Raw genomic sequence first — 19,385 nt, 5'->3', positions numbered from 1 at the left:
GCTTAGGTCAAAACTTCCCCAAGGTACAAAATATTACATCCGTTATCCTTGGACTGGCCGCTACCACCACCAAACTAATACTGGTTACTGGGGAAGAGCTGTTTGGACGCGTCTTTCCCCCCAAAATACTTCCCAAAACCTTGCACCCCACTTCCTGGACAAGGTTTGGTAAAAAGCCTCACCAATTTGCCTAGGTGACTACAGACCCAGACCCTTGGATCTTAAGAACAATGAACAATCCTCCCAACACTTGCACCCCCCCTTTCCTGGGAAATGTTGGATAAAAAGCCTCACCAATTTGCATAGGTGACCACAGACCCAAACCCTTGGATCTGAGAACAATGAAAAAGCATTCAGTGTTTTACAAGAAGACTTTTAATAAAAAATAGAAGTAAATAGAAATAAAGAAATCCCCCCTGTAAAATCAGGATGGTAGATATCTTACAGGGTAATTAGATTCAAAAACATAGAGAACCCCTCTAGGCAAAACCTTAAGTTACAAAAAAGATACACAGACAGAAATAGTTATTCTATTCAGCACAATTCTTTTCTCAGCCATTTAAAGAAATCATAATCTAACACATACCTAGCTAGATTACTTACTAAAAGTTCTAAGACTCCATTCCTGTTCTGTCCCCGGCCAAGACGACTACAGACAGACACAGACCCTTTGTTTCTCTCCCTCCTCCCAGCTTTTGAAAGTATCTTGTCTCCTCATTGGTCATTTTGGTCAGGTGCCAGCGAGGTTACCTTTAGCTTCTTAACCCTTTACAGGTGAGAGGAGCTTTCCCCTGGCCAGGAGGGATTTCAAAGGGGTTTACCCTTCCCTTTATATTTATGACAGCTTACTTCTAGAACCAGAACTTACACTAGAAAAAGCAATAACCTTTGCTATTCAGATTGAGTCAGTTACAGCTGAAGCCAAAATAATGAGCGTGGATACAGGAGGCAAAGTCCAGGCTGTGATTCCTTTGCAGAAAAGTTCACTACCACTGCAGACACACAATTTCAAGAGGAAAACTAATGAAAAACCACCAAATCAGCAAATTCAAAATACAGTAAAAGCATGTTTTCGCTGTGGATCCCCACAACACCTTGCAAGCTACACAGGATGTCCGGCAAAAGTAGCTCAGTGCAATCATTGCAAAAAGATTGGACACTTTGCGAAAGTATATCGCAGTAGCCAGTTCAATCGACAGGTGCATGCAATTACAACACTAGGTGTTACTGTGCAGAGCGTGGACAAAATCACTACTGCACATATTCCAGAAGAGATAAAGTGCATTGTAAACGTTTCCGCCATACCCTCAGGCAGACCACACTCTATTCAGCTAATGTTGGACACTGGCTCAGCAGTATCTATACTACCTGATTCCATCTATCTGCATTACTTTAAAGATGTGCCTCTTACTGAACCCATGCTTCACTTGGTGTGCTATTTGAAAAACCATATTCCTGTACATGGCTGCCTGCCAGCAATAGTTACTTTTGGTGATTGTTGTGTAACTGCAGAGTTCTACATTGTCCACAAAGGCACTCCTATCCTTGGCAGAGATTTATTGGTTGCTTTAAATCTCAGGGTAGTTAATGGACGAATTGATCTTCCTCAGCAAAGCACTCTTGCGGTACACACACCAGTTTCAGCTGGGACCCAACACCAGGTTGAGGAGAAACTCGGCTGTGCTTATGGGTTTCTGCATAAAGTTAAAATGCGGAATAATGTGATGCCTGTATGACAGAAGTTACGGCGCATACCATTTTCAGTCAGGGAAGCTGTTTCAGAGGAACTTAGAAAACTTGTTCAAAAGGACATTATTGAAGAGATCGACTCCTCGGAATGGGATTCGCCTATAGTAATGATGCAGAAGAAGGGTGGAGGCATTCACCTTTGTGTGGCTTTAAGGGAGCTAAATAAAGCTATTGTGATTGACAGCCATCCTCTTCCTCACATAGAAGAAGTATTTGCAGAACTCCGTGGAGCAAAGATGTTTTCTACTCTTGCTTTGTAGAGGGCATACCACCAGGTTATGTTGCATGAAGATAGCAGAGACCTCACAGCATTTATTACACAAGGGACTATTTCATTTTAAACATGTTCCATACGGTCTCGCATCTGCCCCAAGTGCCTTTCAAAAAATGATGTAATTGATTCTGAAGAATCCACATGGAGTTCAGTGCTATCTGGATGACATTATCATGTTTGGAAATACTGCTGAGGAGCATGACAGTAACCTGCATTCTGTACTAAACTGCATCAGCACAGCAGGCCTCCGAGCTCAATAGGTCCAAATGCAAATTTAGACAAACTGAACTCTCCTTTTTGGGGCATACAATTTCACAGGCTGGACTAAAACCTGATCCAGATCATATCCGGGCAATTTCAAATGCTCCTCCTCCAACAGATTTGCAAACCTTACATTCCTTCTTGGGTCTTACCCCCTGGTATGCAAAATTCATTCCCAATTATGCTTCTGTCATTGAACCGTTATGGGAATTACTATGGAGAAGTTCAGCTTTAGTGTGGACAACGGAGGCACAAGCTAGTTTGAAAATGGTGAAAGACTTGATTGTCCATAGTCCAGTACTTGCACTATTCAGTCCTGCATTGTCCACAATTGTAACTACTGATGCTGTTCTCACACAACTGCATGAGGACAACACAGAGAGGACTGTTGCATTTGCTTCAAGGACACTTAGTAACGCTGAGAGAAAATATTCTACCGTCGAAAAAGCAGCACTTGCTTGTGTCTGGGCTACTAAAAAATGGAGAACTTACCTGTGGAGCCACATGTTCAAGTTGCGCACAGACCACAGCCCTTTGACGACGTTGCTCACATGGAAGGACTGGGAAGAGCAGGATACCGTATTGCTCGATGGTCTGCAAGGCTACTCTCTTTCAATTATGAACTGGAATATAAGCCTGGAAACCAAAATGTGGTCGCTGATTGCCTTTCTCGCCTGCCTTTGCCTTCACCAGATGGTCCACTGGAGGATGAGGATGTAGTGGTTGCGCTTATTACAAGCGCTCTCGCTGCAGTTACAAGAGAACAATTTCAAGCTGCTTGTTCAGCGTGTCCAATTCAACAAAAACTACGGGAATTTCTGACAAATAGATGGCCCAGTCACCCTAAAAACCTTGACCCAGTTTTGCTGCCTTATTTTAGAGTTCGGAATGAACTTTCTTTGTTTGATGGCTGTGTGCTACGAGGTACACACTGGCTCTTTGTGCCAGAAGCATTACAGTCAAAACTCTTACACCTGGCACATAATACTCATCAAGGAATTGTCCGAACCAAACAACAATTACGGGATCCATATTGGTGTCCAGAGATGGATTCTCAAACTGAAGCACTCATAAAATCCTGTGTCACTTGCCAAATGCATGATAAGACAGCAGTGACATGTACCCCTCCATTACAGCCTGTTCCTCTTCCTGAATCTGCATGGGAAAAAGTGGCGATTGACCTTGTAGGACCCTTTGATATTGCTCCAATTGACTGCCGTTATGCCATCACTTTAATAGACTATTTCAGTAAATGGCCTGAGGTAGTGTTTACATCGCAAATCTCTTCTGCTACCGTAATTAAGTTCCTCTCTTCAGTTTTTAGCAGGGAAGGTAACCCCAAAGAACTAGTTTCAGATAATGGTAGTTGTCATAAATATAAAAGGAAGGGTAAACCCCTTTGAAATCCCTCCTGGCCAGGGGAAAGCTCCTCTCACCTGTAAAGGATTAAGAAGCTAAAGGTAACCTCGCTGGCACCTGACCAAAATGACCAATGAGGAGACAAGATACTTTCAAAAGCTGGGAGGAGGGAGAGAAACAAAGGGTCTGTGTCAGTCTGTATGCTGCTCTTGCCAGGGACAGAACAGGAATGGAGTCTTAGAACTTTTAGTAAGTAATCTAGCTAGGTATGTGTTAGATTATGATTTCTTTAAATGGCTGAGAAAAGAATTGTGCTGAATAGAATAACTATTTCTGTCTGTGTATCTTTTTTGTAACTTAAGGTTTTGCCTAGAGGGGTTCTCTATGTTTTTGAATCTAATTACCCTGTAAGATATCTACCATCCTGATTTTACAGGGGGGATTTCTTTATTTCTATTTACTTCTATTTTTTATTAAAAGTCTTCTTGTAAAAAACTGAATGCTTTTTCATTGTTCTCAGATCCAAGGGTTTGGGTCTGTGGTCACCTATGCAAATTGGTGAGGCTTTTTATCCAACATTTCCCAGGAAAGGGGGGGTGCAAGTGTTGGGAGGATTGTTCATTGTTCTTAAGATCCAAGGGTCTGGGTCTGTAGTCACCTAGGCAAATTGGTGAGGCTTTTTACCAAACCTTGTCCAGGAAGTGGGGTGCAAGGTTTTGGGAAGTATTTTGGGGGGAAGGACGCGTCCAAACAGCTCTTCCCCAGTAACCAGTAGTAGTTTGGTGGTGGTAGCGGCCAGTCCAAGGACAACGGGTGTAATATTTTGTACCTTGGGGAAGTTTTGACCTAAGCTGGTAAAGATAAGCTTAGGAGGTTTTTCATGCAGGTCCCCACATCTGTACCCTAGAGTTCAGAGTGGGGGAGGAACCTTGACAGTAGTCAATTTACTTCCCTGGAGTTTGAAACTTTTCTAGCACAGAGGAACATTTTACACAGAAGGTCGTCCCTATATTACCCTTAAGCCAATGGGGAAATCGAACGGTTTAACAGAAGTTTGAATGAGAATTTGCAAACGGCTAAACTGGAAGGGCGATTGTGGATACCCTTCACTACTGATTTCTTGCAAGCATACCGGGCTACACAACATGCCACAACGCAAAGATCACCCGCAGAGTTACTGCGTGGGAAACAGATGAATACGAAACTGAACATAGCTGGATTGTTGAAGGCATGACCTGATGCCCCAATCAGGGATGATGTGAGAAAAACAGTTGAACAGAGCCAAGCAAAGTCTAAGGCTTTCACAGACAAATGGCAGGGGGCTAAGGACCCAAAGTTTGAGTGTGGTTCCTTCTTTAGAATACGAAAACCTGGAATTTTATGCAAAGGGAACCATAAATTCACAGCTCCTCTTAAAATCATAGAGAAGGAGGAACCTTACACCTATTGACTTTCTGATGGGCAGGTATGGAATGCTTCTTATCTTGCACCTGCCTATGCACCAAGAGGAGATTATGCCAACACCCAGTCTGCATTGGATGATTTCACCATAGTATCAACACAACAAGACTTTGCACTGGAACCGGGGCTTGAGAGATGGCTTGTTAGACCCAGACGACCACCTGTCTGGACTAGAGACTGTTATGTAGTATCTTCAGTGTTTTCAGTGTGATATTTCTGCCAACAGTATAGTGTCTTGTTTCATATTTGTTCCTGTGGTTAGAACAATAATGTTTATTTTAATTGGGAGAGTTTCTTAAGAGAGGAGGGAATGTGGTGTTTAGAATGTTGCTTGTAATTATTATAATTGGGAGCACTGGCTGTTGGAAGTCTGAAAGGACAGGAAACAGGAAGGACGGGGGAGGAGTTGAGAGGCTATGAGAAAGCTACAGAGGGTGCAGCAGCAGCTTGGTAAAGAGGTTTCCACTTTGAAAATAAAGTCCTTTTGAAGCTTGTTAGTACCTTGCCTGGTTGATACAACACACGCGTCACTGTCTGGTGCAGTGCCTTCTGGGGAGTTTTCAGTGTGTTGAGGGATAGAAATGACTCACCCAGAGGTCTCTAGGAGCTAGAGTTCCCAACATGCAACTTTCTCCATCCCATAATGCCATCAATATCCCATAATTTTTGTGCCTTTTTAAAAAAAATCTCTCTCAAACCCACGTGGCACTTTTCACTGACTGCCATCTCTGACAGAAGCATGGAGCCCACACAATGCTGTGTTCATAAACATCGCAAATACAGGACACACGATCCTCTGGTATTTGCAGGACCCGCAGGAAGACCCACAACGCCGGGGGACATGATGATTTCTTCAAGGAGACATAGTTAGGGGACATAGCGAGAAACAATTCAAGGTTGTTGGTGACATTCAAAGAACAGCTTCAGATGGCCTAGTGCTGCTTCTGGGCCCAGGTTATGAGCATTGATTGGTGGAATTGCATCATAATGAAGGTTTGGGATGACGAGCAGTGGCTACAGAACTTTTGGAGGCAAAAGGCCACATTCCTTGATCTGTGTGATCAGCTTGCCCTAGCCCTGCAGCACATGGATACCAGAATGAGAGCTGTACTGACAGCTGAGAAGCAAGTTGTGATTGCACTATGGACGCTTGAACCACCGGATTGCTACCGGTCAGTGGGAAATTCTGGTTGGAAAATGGACAGTGGGGGCTGTTGTCATGCAAGTGTGTAGGGCAATTAATCATCTCTTGCTACACAGGACTGTGACTCTCAGTAATGTGCAGGACACACTGGATGGATTTGCAGCAGCGGTTTTCTCGAACTGCAGTGGGGTGATACATATTCTTTCCCAACAAGTGGATTGCCATTGGTGATACTGAAATGCCAGTAGTAATCCTGGGCGTGGGTGGTGCGTCGCATGGGCTGGGGATGGCTATGCCTCCCCAAACAGCCTGGCGTGGCCCCGCCCATGCTCCTCCCTGTAGCGCCCTGCTGCTTGCCCTTCCCTTTTGGCCCCAGCCTGTGTCTGGTTAACTTGGGGACAGGCCAGGCACCCTCTTTACATTTAAACATTATAAGGGAAAATGCAGGTGGACACTTACCTGAGGTTCCTTCTCTGTCAATGGGCTTGTCCACACTTGGCTGGCGAGGCTAGCTAGACTGCAGACTCTTTAACAGGACCTGGCTCACAGGATAGCTGGACACACCCACTATGTCCTCCCTCCCTCCTCACAGCACAGGTCTGTGTCTCAGACTCCTCTGAGGTATCCATGGTGTTCTGCAGGGTGCTGGTGGAATCTCTGCCAATTATGGCATGCAGCATTTTGTAAAAGCAGCAGGTGTATGGCTCAGCACCAGATCAGTTGTTGGCCTCCCCAGCCTTGTGGTTCACCTGCTGGATTTCCTTTGCTTTTCCACAGCGCTGCTGCTGATCCATCATACCCCTTTCCCTGCATCCCCGTACAAGTTTTCCATAGATGTCCATGTTTCTATGGCTAGACCATAGCTGTGCTTGCACAGCATCTTCTCCCTTCAGGCCCAGGAGATCCGGTGCCTCCTGTCTACTCCAGCCAGAAGAGGGCTTCCAGGCTCCATGACCCTTGGACAGTTGAGTTGACAATCGTGACCAGAGCTGTCACTGTCCGGCATTGTGGGACAGCTGCTGGAGGAATGTAAGTGTCAATACAGATCACACTCGCACTGTGTTGACCTCTGTAGGTCGACCATGGTTTTACTGCATCCCCTTAACAGGGCTGCAGACAAATTTGAGTTTAGACACATGCATCAAGGTTGACGCAAAGCGACTTACGTTGACCTAACTTTGTAATACAGATCAGGCCTCTTTCCAGAAGGTAGCCTGATTTTCAAAAGTGCTCAGAGGTCACAGCTCCTGGTGCCTTCTGTGTATCTTCAAAACAAAACCATAGAAATTGAAATGGGACCACTTCAGTGATGAGCTGCCAAAATCTTAACAACCGGTTCCCTATAAAAAGTTCTGATTTAAGGGATGTGCCACAGTCTGTATTTTTTGTACCAACAGGGTTACCATACCTCCGTATTTTCCTGGGAAATTTAAAATTTAAATTTAAAAATTCCTCCCGGACCGTGATTTAAGAACCAGAAAGCCTGACCTGTCCGGGAAAATACGGGTGTGTGTTAACCCTGCCTAAAGTTCTTTTTTAAAAAGATGGGCCTGAACAAGAAATGAGCTCCGTTTCACATGTGTGGGTCCCCGCCACTCCTTGGGGGTATGCTAGGGTGACCAGATGTCCCAATTTTATGGGGACAGTCCTGATTTTGGGGTCTTATATAGGCTCCTATTACCCCCCCCCACCCGCTGTCCTGATTTTTCACATTTGCTATCTGGTCTCCCTAGGGTGTGCACAGGTGTGGGTCCCAGCTGCTCCCTGCCCCCCTCATTGAAGCAGGTGTGCAGGGTTACTGCCCTGGGAACTGCAGGACACCAGTGGATGTGGGGCTAGCTGCAGACAGGGGTGTGGGGCAGGGCCAGCTGGAGGCAGGGGGTGCGGAGCTGGCTGGAGACAGAAGGGTGTGGGGTTGGCTGGAGGCAAGGGGGTGTGGGGCTGGCTGGAGACAGGGCAGGGGCCGACTGGAGGTAGGGGCTGGCTGCAGGCAGGGCAGGGGGGTGCAGGGCTGGCTGGAGACAGGAGGTGTAGGGGGTGGCTGGAGGCAGGGCAGGGGGTGGCTGGAGACGGGGGCTGGCTGCAGGCAGGGGGTGTGGGGCTGGCTGTGGGCAGGGCAGGGGGTGCGGGGGTGGCTGCAGGCAGGGTGGTGGGTACTCACGGGGAGAGCAGCCTGAGCAGCCCAGGCCCAGCAGAGCAGCCGGGGACCCACCAGGCAGCAGCGGGAGCCCCAGGGCCAGGAGTCAGGGGAGCAGCAGCAGCAACAGGGCTCATGCCCAGAGCCAGGCGGCAGCCCACATGGCTCCCGCAGCGCCCCCGGCGGCCGGAGGAGGAATTACATCACTTCCCAGCCAGAGCCCATCAAAGCCTCAGCGCCCCCTGCAGGGAAGTGGGTTAACTGCTTCAAAATTTAACAACCAGTTCCGGTGAACTGGTGCAAACTGGCTCCAGCTCACCACTGGACCACTTATTAATTTCACATAATCCAAGCAGTGATCAAATGACATCTTTCAGTCACTAATGATGTGGACTGGGATTCAGTTGGTGAGCTTACCTTTTGGGGGCAACCAAGGAATCTGAATTCTTCAATCACAGCATATTGTCCAGTTAGAACATCTTAGAACAGTCCCAATATTGTCTCTTGATGTAACCCTTCTGCCAGGTGGAGTCAGCAGCAACAAGGGCCAGCTTCAATATTGGGAGGTTCCTCTTAACAATACAAAACAGAACTGGCTTGAGCCCCACCCAGTAACCTGGAAAAACTTAAAACTACCCCTAGGAGTCTGTAAGACAGAGGTGGACAAACTCTGGCCACAACCACATCCATCCTGACTGGCCCTTAAGCTCCCAGCTGGGGAGGCTAGCCCCTGGCCCCTCCCCTGCTGTCTGTCCTCCCCCGCAGCCATGGGACCGTGTGGGCAGTGCGGCTGGCTCTGGGTGACGCAGCTGCCAGTCCTGCCACTCTGAGCTGCATGGTAAGGGGGCAAGGGGCGGGGGGGTTGGATAAGGGGCATGGGGTCCCGGGGGCAGTCAGGGGACTGGGAGCAGGGGGCAGTTGGATGGGGCGGAGGTTCTGTGGGGGGCGGTCGGGGATGGGGAACATGGGTGGTTGGATAGGCGTGGGAGTCCCGGGGGGATTGTCAGGGGGTGGGGGTGTGGATAGGGGTCGGGGCAGTCAGGTGACAGGGAGCGGGGGAGGGGTTGGTCCCAGGAGGGGGTGGCCAGGAGACAAGGAGCAGGGGGGATTGGATGGGTCGGGGGTTCAGAGGGGGGCAGTCGGGGGGCAGGAAGTGGGAGGGGATGGATAGGGGGTGAGGGGCAGGCTGTTTGGGGAGGCACAGCCTTCCCTACCTGGCCCTCCATACAGTTTTGCAACCCCGATGTGGCCTTCAGGCTAAAAAGTTTGCCCACCCCTGCTCTAAGAGGTATTGCTTCCCCCCTCACAAGCAATGAGACTGTGTATGACCAAAAAAAAGCAACTTTTAATAAAAGGCAGTAATTTGGGAAAACACCAAAAGCATAATTTGAAAGCATGTGACCATGAGCAAAAAAAGTATAGGCAGGCCAAAAAAGAATTTGAAGAGCAAGTAGCCAAAGACTCAAAAATTAACAGCAATTTTTTTTAAGTACATCATAAGCAGGAAGCCTGCCAAACAATCAGTGGGGCACTGGACGATTGAGGTACTAAAGGAGCACTCAAGGAAGACAAGGCCATCGTGGAGAAGCTAAATGAATTCTTTGCATCAGTCTTCACTGCAGAGGAAGTGAGGGAAATTCTCACACCTGAGCCATTCTTTTTAGGTGACAAATCTGAGGCACTGTCCCAGATTGAGGTTTCAATAGAGATGGTTCTGGAACAAATTGATAAATTAAACAATAAGGCCCCAGGACCAGATGGCATTCACCCAAGAGTGCTGAAGGAACTCAAATGTGAAATTGTGGAACTACTAAGTGTGGTACATAACCTATCAGCTGCTGTACCAGATGACTGGAGGATAGCTAACGTGACACCATTTTTTAAAAAAAGGCTCCAGAGATGATCCTAGCAATGACAAGCTGGTAGGCCTAACTTGAGTACCAGGCAAATTTGGTTCAAAGTATAGTAAAGAACAAAATTATCAGACACATAGGTGAACACAATTTGTTGTGGAAGAGTCAATATGGCTTTTGTAAATGGTACTTATATCTCACAAATCTATTAGAATTCTTTGAGGGGATCAACAAACACATGGACAAGGGTGATCCAGTGGTTATAGTGTACTTGGACTTTCAGAAAGCCTTTGACAAGGTCCCTCACACCAAAGGCTCTTAAAGGAAAGCAAGCAATTATGGGATAAGAGGGAAGGTCCTTTCATGGATCACGGTTAAAAGATAGAAAACAAAGGGTATGAGTAAATGGTCAGTTTTCAGATTGGAGAGTGGAAAATAGTGGTGTCCCCCAGGGATCTGTATTGGGACAGGTGCTGTTCAACATATTCATAAATGACCTGGAAAAGCGGGTAAACAGTGAGGTGGCAAAATTTGCAGACGATACAAAATTACTTAAGATAGTTAAATCCAAAACAGACTGCGAAGACTTACAAAGGAATCTCACAAAACTGGGTGACTGGGCAACAAAATGTGGATAAATACAAAGTAATGCACATTGGAAAACATAATCCCAACTATACATAAAAAATGATGGGGACTAAATTAGCTGCTACCACTCAAGAAAGAGCTTGGAGTCATTGTGGATAGTTCTCTGAAAACATCTGCTCAATGTGCAGTGTTAGGAGCCATTAAGAAAGGGATAGATAAGACAGAAAATATCATAATGCCACTATATAAATCCATGGAGCACTCATACCTTGAATACTGTGTGTAGTTCTGGTCGCCCTATCTCAAAAAAGTCATATTGGAATTGGAAAAGTTACAGAGAAGGGCAACAAAAATGAATAAAGGTGTGGAACAGCTTCTGTAGGAGGAGAGAGAAAAAGATGGGATTTTTCAGCTTTGAAAAGAGGTGACAAGGGGGGCTATGACAGAGGTCTAGAAAATCATGACTGATTTGGAGAAAATGAATAAGGAAGTGTTTCTTATTCCTTCACGTAACACAAGAGCCAGGGGTCACCCAATGATATTAATAGGCAGCAGGTTTAAAACAAACAAAAGGATGTACTTCTTCACACAACACAGTCAACCTGTAGAACTCATTGCCAGGGAATGTTCTGAAGGCCACAACTAGAATGAGGTTCAAAAGAGAACTAGATAAGCTCATTGAGAATAGGTCCGTCACTGGCTATTAGCCAAGATGATCTGGGATACAACTCTGTGCTCTGGGTGTCCCTAGCCTCTGATTGCCAGAGGCTGAGAGTGTCTGACGGTGGATGGATCACTCAATGATTGCCTGTTCTGTTCATTCCCTCTGGGGCACCTGATATTGGCCACTGTTGGAAGACAGGATACTGGGCTAGATGGACCATTGGTTTGACCCGGTATGGCTGTTCTTATGTACATTTAAACACCCACCCCAGAGTACGTTGGGCAGTGTCTTTTGCTCTCACCTTGCAGTGTGAAAGTCCAACAAATGTTCCTTTAACTTGCCATTGCCCTCTCCTTCCACTTCACCTTACTCATAGTTACTGTGCTAGGTCAGTGAAGGCCTGTAATTCAGAGCTGTGTTCATGTGAGTTCACCTCGCATGCCGGGGAGTGGGCAAAGGCATCAAGCAGTGCCTCAGCTGCTGCAGCCATCTCAGCAACAGCCATCTCACAGTTGCTGCCACTCGCTCTCCTGCCATTGTTCACTCTGCCACTGCCGGCCACTGCCACCACCATTCATTCTGATGTCACATTCTGACGTTCACCATTAACCCAGCTCTCAATTATTTCAGTAGGTAGAGAGTACCCAGCCTGCAGGGAGGTTCCCCACTTTCACCACCATACTGTCACTGTGCTCAACACAGTGGTTATCGGTGATTTCAGCTGTAGTGATCACTTAACAAAGACTCTCAATGCATGTAGTCAGCTCTGTCTTTAAACAGTGGAGAGAGGAAGGATCTTTAGACAGAACCCACACCACCAGGTATAAACACCCATTCCCATCCTCTCTGTTTTTCAAGTGGAATTTGGCATCCCTACCCACTGCTTAAAGAGTGAAGTTCAGTATGGGGTAACCCCCATCAATCAGGGCAAATTAAGTACAGTTCTGCTGCCCTTTACTCAGATAACCAGGATAACAACATTCTATTACTCCTGCATTCAAATACTAGAGTGATTTGTAACCCAACACAAGCTCAAATTGATCATTTTGACAGAGCAGTTCCCTCTGCTGTGTACCTAAGCAGAGTAGGTGTGCCTATGCAAATACAGTCTGTTCCTCCAGCTCACCACAATATGTCAGCGGAGAGCTCATTCACACCCTGCTTACATGGATAAAGTTCTAAAATTATCAGGCTGTAGCTGAGAGCTAAGATTATTTATTTAGTATGACCCTCCACACTATTAAAACAGTGGTTCACATCAGATTAGGAAAAAAGCCCAACAAGTGGCGGCATTAACTTGACTGAAGTTATTTTTTTGGAATAACAAACATACAATTTTATATAATGAAAGATAAAAACTACCATATTTATTAAATGGTTTTACAAACAATTACTATAATAATAATAATAATAATAATTAATAAGTATTCCATGTTTATAAAACAGTAATCATATTAGGTAAAGTGCTGCAAAATATTTTAAACAGTTTAAGACATTTTGTAATTTTCCAGTTTCTGGTTACCTGGATAGATTGTATCTAGAAACCATTAATTGTTTTCATATTAAATAAATGGAGATCAACATACGTCTGTTCAACAGAGTGCTTAGTTAAATGGACATTTGTCTGGAATAAGTGCAAAATGAACTAAAGAAGTAAAATCTGTATTTTTTCATATTTAGTAATGTCCTATTTATCTGTGCTCAAATAAACTAAGCTATCCCTCCTCATTATAGACTCAATTTAAAAAAGAAACAAGCTCACTAAACGATGAAAGGTATGCATTTATGATTATATATGTGCCAAAAAGGCTTCTATATCCCAAGTTTAAGCTTTTTGAAAGGTTCCTTTATTCTGGATTTAACATATTGTTCAAGAAACAGGAGTGACATAATTACGGCCCCCAGTTCAGCCATCCTTACTAGGACAACAGGCTCAATGAAGTCAATAGGAATTTTACTGAGTAAGGAGGACTGAACTAGGGTGCATATATACTCTTCTAACAAATGGAGAAATCCCTTAAAGATACAATCATCATCTAGCTCGATATGTGTTTATTATATTTTTCAATATATTGTGTCAAAACTGTTTTCTATAAGAAAATATACACTTTTACACTATTTAATTTACTCATACAGCTTTGTTTCTGTAATTTTATTAATTTTTGAAGGTGGGAGGACTCTTGTTAGGAAAGAAGCTATGAGAATTATTGCGAGATTGTTAACTGTTGTAATTCTTCAGTAACTTATTTTGTTGCTGCTGCTGAGTGTAGCAAAATTAATATCCCTAATATTAATTCCAACTGAACACACTCTGGACGGGATCTTTTTGAAAGCCAGAAAATGTTTCTTTGTGCTCAAATATCCAACTAATGCAAAGGGAATGCATAACCAATATTTCTTAATTATTTCTGAACCAAGTACTTCTGACCTACGCTGTCTTTTTTTGAGAAAGTTCTGCAGAAAATCATGGCATGCTCAATTACTTACTATTCAGATCCCAAAGCCTTCTTTTTCAGCTCTCACAGATGCTCATGGGTCAGTCTGATATTAATAAAGTATGAAAGGATATGCTATAATTTTATTACTACCAATAATTTTGACTAAGTCCTCTTCTTCCAATCCTGCAGTATTTGGGGTCTTGAACAAAGAGTTAATTATACTTTAACTACTATAAAAACAGAAGAACAAAATATTTTAAAAAGCTAAACACAGGGTAATGAGCAATTGTGCTCCCACATTTCAGTATGTTGTATGTTCAGATTTGTTTTGCCTTGCTTCCTTATGGACAATTCAGGACTTATTCCACACTAGAACACGTAGTCCAAATTGATTTACCTTTCTATCTTGAAACCAGAAAATGGATCATTTACAAAAAGTCTGAGCAACTCCTCCTGCAACTGCTTTTGTTCCTTGATGTAATTTGCATTTCTGTAAGAGTGCCCCTGTATTTTATAATTTTGTAACCACAAATATTCTTCAGAAAACAATAAAGTGCACACTTGTTACAATGCCACCATTGACAGCAAGCCTCATCATCCACTTACAGTCTTGTTAAAAACCTCCCCCTCTCCAGCCCTGCCCATCCAGTTTCTTCATGTGTTGTAACCTTTTAATCTTCTTGTTACTTGTACCATCACACAGGGAAGCATACTATTGTCAAGATGTTCTGTAAAGCTTCATTGGTGACTTGTAACTTGTACTCATCTGACTATGTAGATTGTCTTAAACATGCATTAAGGAAACAGTGTTCTTTATTCATCTGAAATGGGGTTTACACTCACTAATTTCGTGGCCACAGCCTTTGTGTTTGTTTGTTTGTTTATTAAATGGGAATGCACAAGCTGGGAAAAAGTCATAAAAAACTTAACAGCTAACAACATATAAAATATGTGGCTGTATTTTATTTATTTTTCAGAAACTTGTATTAAATGTCAGGATGATGTAATTTAAAAAACTACGTTTGTGGGCTCTATATCCAGTTTTCACTTCTTTCAGGATGGGTTAGATAATGAAGGCACAGGCTCACTTTTGTACTGATAAAGGACAGCAAACACAGTTAATATGCATTACTGACGCATAAGCACAAGCAACAATAAAGCTAGTGTCAAAAGTCTTCCATAGCTTTCCTTTACCTAAAATCTTTTTGGCAATCTGTCTAGCTTTTAAATGCCTCAGAAAGAAAAACAAATTTAAAATGGCACTATTTTAAAACAAGTTTTTTTTCTAAAAATAGTCTATTATGGAAGAAAAGCTGACCTTGTTATAAGCTTGGTTTATACTTTCCAACAGTCCTAGATAACAACATTCACCTGTTAAAATGCCAGCAAATAGGGAATCACAAAGATTAGTGATAACAGCTGACATGGTCCCTCAACCCTGCTTACAATTTATAGCACATTAATAAAACTAGCTTTACTTCTTCCTATTAATCTTTGTTTACCTTAAATGGGCATTGCCTTTCATCTTTGTTTAAAGGTGAACCAAAAATCTTGAAAAAAATGGAGTAAGTTACTTGTTTAAGATCCCAAGCCAGTCTGAGTATGTGAGGAGTTAAAAATTACAAATAAATATTTTTAAACAAGTTCCTCCTTCACTTGTATGCCAAGAAGTTTCTGTGTTTCTTCTATAACATCTGGCCTCACTGAACACCAGATACATCTTAAAGAATAACTCTCCAATGACTTCAATTAGTAGTGATAGCAGCTGTCTCATGAGAAAAACATAACCTTGACTGCAGGAATTGGCAGGTAAAAAGCCTCTCTGCTCACCTTTAATATTCTTGGCTTCCCTATTCCAAACTAAAATTAAAAAACAAAACAACAAAAGCCTTGTTCAGTTTACATGATATTCATAATCTCAAGTGTAACATTGTTTTTGCCTTGCTTTTTATGGACATTATTGCCCAGTACCAGACTCTAGCAGAAAATACAGCAGGTGGTCAATTTAGTAGCATGCCATTTCATAACTCTACAAGCCTAAAACATCAGAGATAACTTGGAAATGTATCAGCTTATCAAAAAATTAATTTGAAAGTTTACATATGCAACAGAACTTTTGTTAATTTTGATGGCGTTGCACACATCCTTAAATTCAAGGCTTATGCTAATAAAGTGTTCATTGACATCAAACGTGCCACACACAATAACCATAGGGATCTAGATATTTCACTATAATAGAGGCAGATAAGAAGATTTTGCTTATCTCACTGCATCCTATTCATAATTTCTCTTCACTATACATATTGTTAACTGCTTTGGATGCTTGAAAACTAAGTGTAAACAAACAGAAGGTGGAGAGCATTTTGGCTGAGGACCCCAAAATCTAGATTTGGCAATTTAATTTTTTCTTAAATAACAACTGACCTCTAACATTCATCAGTGACCAAAGAGTGGCTAGATACTTCATTTCATGCTACTACACTGAGGCATAACTATCAGAAACATTAAACTATCAAGGTCAGCTGATATGTATCCAATTAATTCACTCTGTGTAAGGAAATTATTACAACACATCTGAAGTAATAGTTAAAGCTTACAGCTGAGCATTTTCCTTTTTTGCATTTGATTTTTTGTTTCATTTCTGCTATGTTACTAGCTCCAATTTCCAGGTTAATGACCTCCAAGCAGATTTGAAAGGAAGCCTGAAGATTTCTTTTTTTCCTGTGGCTTTTCTTCTTGGCCTTGTGGAAGCCCCAGTTCACCCTCAATCTGCTCAAGCTCTGATTGGTCAAGCAGTTCAAAATCATCAGCTTCTTCTGCGTCTGTCTCCTCACTCAAACTGGGGACTACCGGTGAGGGTGCTTGCCGTGTGGACTGCAACTGGTCTTTGATGGCGGCAGACACTGCAGCTGCAATAACATCACCAGCAATATCACTCACTAAGTTAAAGGTTTGGTCACTGGTCAAAGGAAGGGAAAGGCCTGTGGCAGACTGCCTCTCTTTCCTCTGTCTGGGAGAATGAGCCACCTTGGAAGGCATCTGTTCCTTTTTTCTCTTCTGCTGGATGGGCATGCCAATGCTCGAGTCATCATCATCATTTGTTCCTGCACCATTTTCTAAAGAGGGAAATTCTGCAAGATCTCTGGCAAAAGCTTCTTCATGATCACTAGGTCGGTCAAAATCTATTAAGAGATTAGCAATTGAAAATACTGTTAGCAAACAAGGGAGAATGAAAGAACACAATTATTATTAGTAAAGTTTATTCCCTACCACAATTTTGTGATTTAACAAGGAGAGCTTTCTGACACCATTCAAATTAGATGTTTCTCAGATTATATACTCAGTATTTCAAAGCTGCAAACATCACTGTTGCTCAAAATCTGACTATATTACTTCAGTGAGAAAACAATAATATAATGGGAGAATGTCAGGTTAAAAGTAAATATTAAAAGCTTCCTTAGATTATTAAAAATGTAAAAATTAAATTTCCTTTCACCGTTTACACTGTTTACATTTTACTTTTCACTGGGCCTACAAAATGAAAATTTCCTGGTGAAACTCATCTTGTGGTCCTCATGCATGAGCACCATGCTGATGGGGGTCGGTTGTAAAATCTGCTCGGGAATGTCTGAATCCATTAACAAATCTCTTTTCATTAAGGTATGAAAAAATATCATGAAAACATTTTTGTTAACATCAAAGTTGTATGTAAAACATCCTCCACAAATATTGAACACAAAACCTTAGCAAAACTGACCAGTGTAGTTTCACTTTTAATTGTTAAAAGTAAATTGGATTTCAATGGTTTTGTTTTTAGTAATCCAAAGTGTTATTAGTAACATAATGAATTTTTAAAAAAATTAAAACTTCACAAAAAGAAAAGGAGTATTAGTGGCACCTTCAAAACTAACCAATTTAAGTGAGCATAAACTTTCATGAGTTACAGCTCACTTCATCGGATGCATTCAGTGGAATACAGTGAGGAGATTTATATATACACAGAACATGAAAAAATGGGTGTTATCATACACACGGTAAGGAGAGTGATCACTTAAGATGAGCTATTACCAGCAGGATAACACCCATTTTTTCATGTTCTGTGTGTATATAAATCTCCTCACTGTATTTTCCACTGAATGCATCTGATGAAGTGAGTTGTAGCTCACAAAAGCTTATGCTCAAATAAATTGGTTAGTCTCTAAGGTGCCACTAGTACTCCTTTTCTTTTTGCAAATACAGACTAACACGGCTGCTACTCTAAAACTTCACAGTGTGCTTTTATGACCGGATGCTAGAGTCCTTACTCTACTAAAACACCAACTGACCATAGGCTTGTAAACCAGGGCTTAAGGAAATGAATTAAGGAGAATATATATGAAAAGAACCTTTGTTCTAATGTGCACTGAGGATATAAAAAAAAATTAATCTGATTGAATTTATTTTGTTTCATAAGAACAAGTGATGAGGCATTTTGATAAAGGCTAAAAGATATAAAAGCCCTGAAGTTTAAAAGATTAAAATGAATCATACATATTTATCATTAACTTGTATTTTTCCACCAAATAGTGCTGTTTGATTACAACTTGTGATAGATACTTTAAAAAAAGAAAGAATTAAATGATGTTGATTTGGCATTTATAACTATCCTGCAATACTATCCTAACTTGTAATTTTAAGTAACCTCCAGCGTAGAAGAAAAATACAGGACCTGCAGAATAGAAGAACAACTAACTGAATAGATTACATCAAGACTACTGTAGTGACACCAGATACAGCATATACAATATCAGTAACATTTACAATACTCTATGGTCCTTCTCTTGATCTGGCTAGCTGGAAGTTCTCCATAACCTATCCAGAGTGCCAGATACTGAACTCCTTACTTTTCTTCTACTCAGTCCTCACTCAGGCAAATTCCCACTGGGAGATTGGTTGAGTAAAAACAGAGTAAGGATCTCATGATTTAGCCTTTAAAGAGGTGTCCTTGGGTATCTCCTAGCCTATGAGCCTCCCCCTCCAATCCTGGCTCGATGCTGTCCATCTCCCCCAAGATTCTATTATTTGGAGCCCATTAATGCTTTTCTTTAATTGACTTCTGGAGTGGTTACCCAACATATCAAGATATGCTCCTCCTCTTCCTTCCTTTATATCAACATGGCACATACACACACTCCAAAGAGCAAGAGGATAAATCCTATTTTTCCATGCTGCCTGAGAACTCTGGTGGAGATAGCTGGTCTTGCTGGTTATGAGCATGTTTAATTTAGTCTTTGCTGCTGATGTTATTTAAGTTATACATTAATGTGCTGCATAATGTACAAGACACAGATAATCCTTGTCCAGCAGATGTCCCCAAAACACAATAAATTAAACCTATTGCGGTATACACCTCTACCCTGATATAACGCAGTCCTTGGGAGCCAAAAAATCTTACCGCATTATAGGTGAAACCGCATT

At 42.5% G+C, this 19,385-nt stretch overlaps 1 protein-coding gene and 1 long non-coding RNA gene across 4 annotated transcripts in view; one reads left to right on the top strand and one right to left on the bottom strand.

The window, feature by feature from the left end:
• Nucleotides 1-19,385, top strand: part of LOC311515223 — a 152,922-nt gene that overhangs the window by 60,863 nt on the left and 72,674 nt on the right. The gene's annotated exons all lie outside the window — the stretch shown is intronic.
• The window catches only part of RETREG1 (reticulophagy regulator 1), a 136,043-nt gene continuing 129,616 nt past the window's right edge, over nt 12,959-19,385 (bottom strand). For all 3 annotated transcript variants that reach the window (XM_084618128.1, XM_084618129.1, XM_084618130.1), the window contains one exon: nt 12,959-17,110. In XM_084618128.1, coding sequence (XP_084474254.1) covers nt 16,599-17,110 — 512 coding nt within the window. In that variant the 3' untranslated portion in view covers nt 12,959-16,598. The remainder of the gene's footprint in view (nt 17,111-19,385) is intronic.

The sequence above is a fragment of the Lepidochelys olivacea genome (genome assembly GCF_965140295.1).
Source record: "Lepidochelys olivacea isolate rLepOli2 genome assembly, chromosome: 2".
NCBI lineage: Eukaryota > Metazoa > Chordata > Testudines > Cheloniidae > Lepidochelys > Lepidochelys olivacea.
This window is presented reverse-complemented; position numbering and strand designations above follow the sequence as displayed.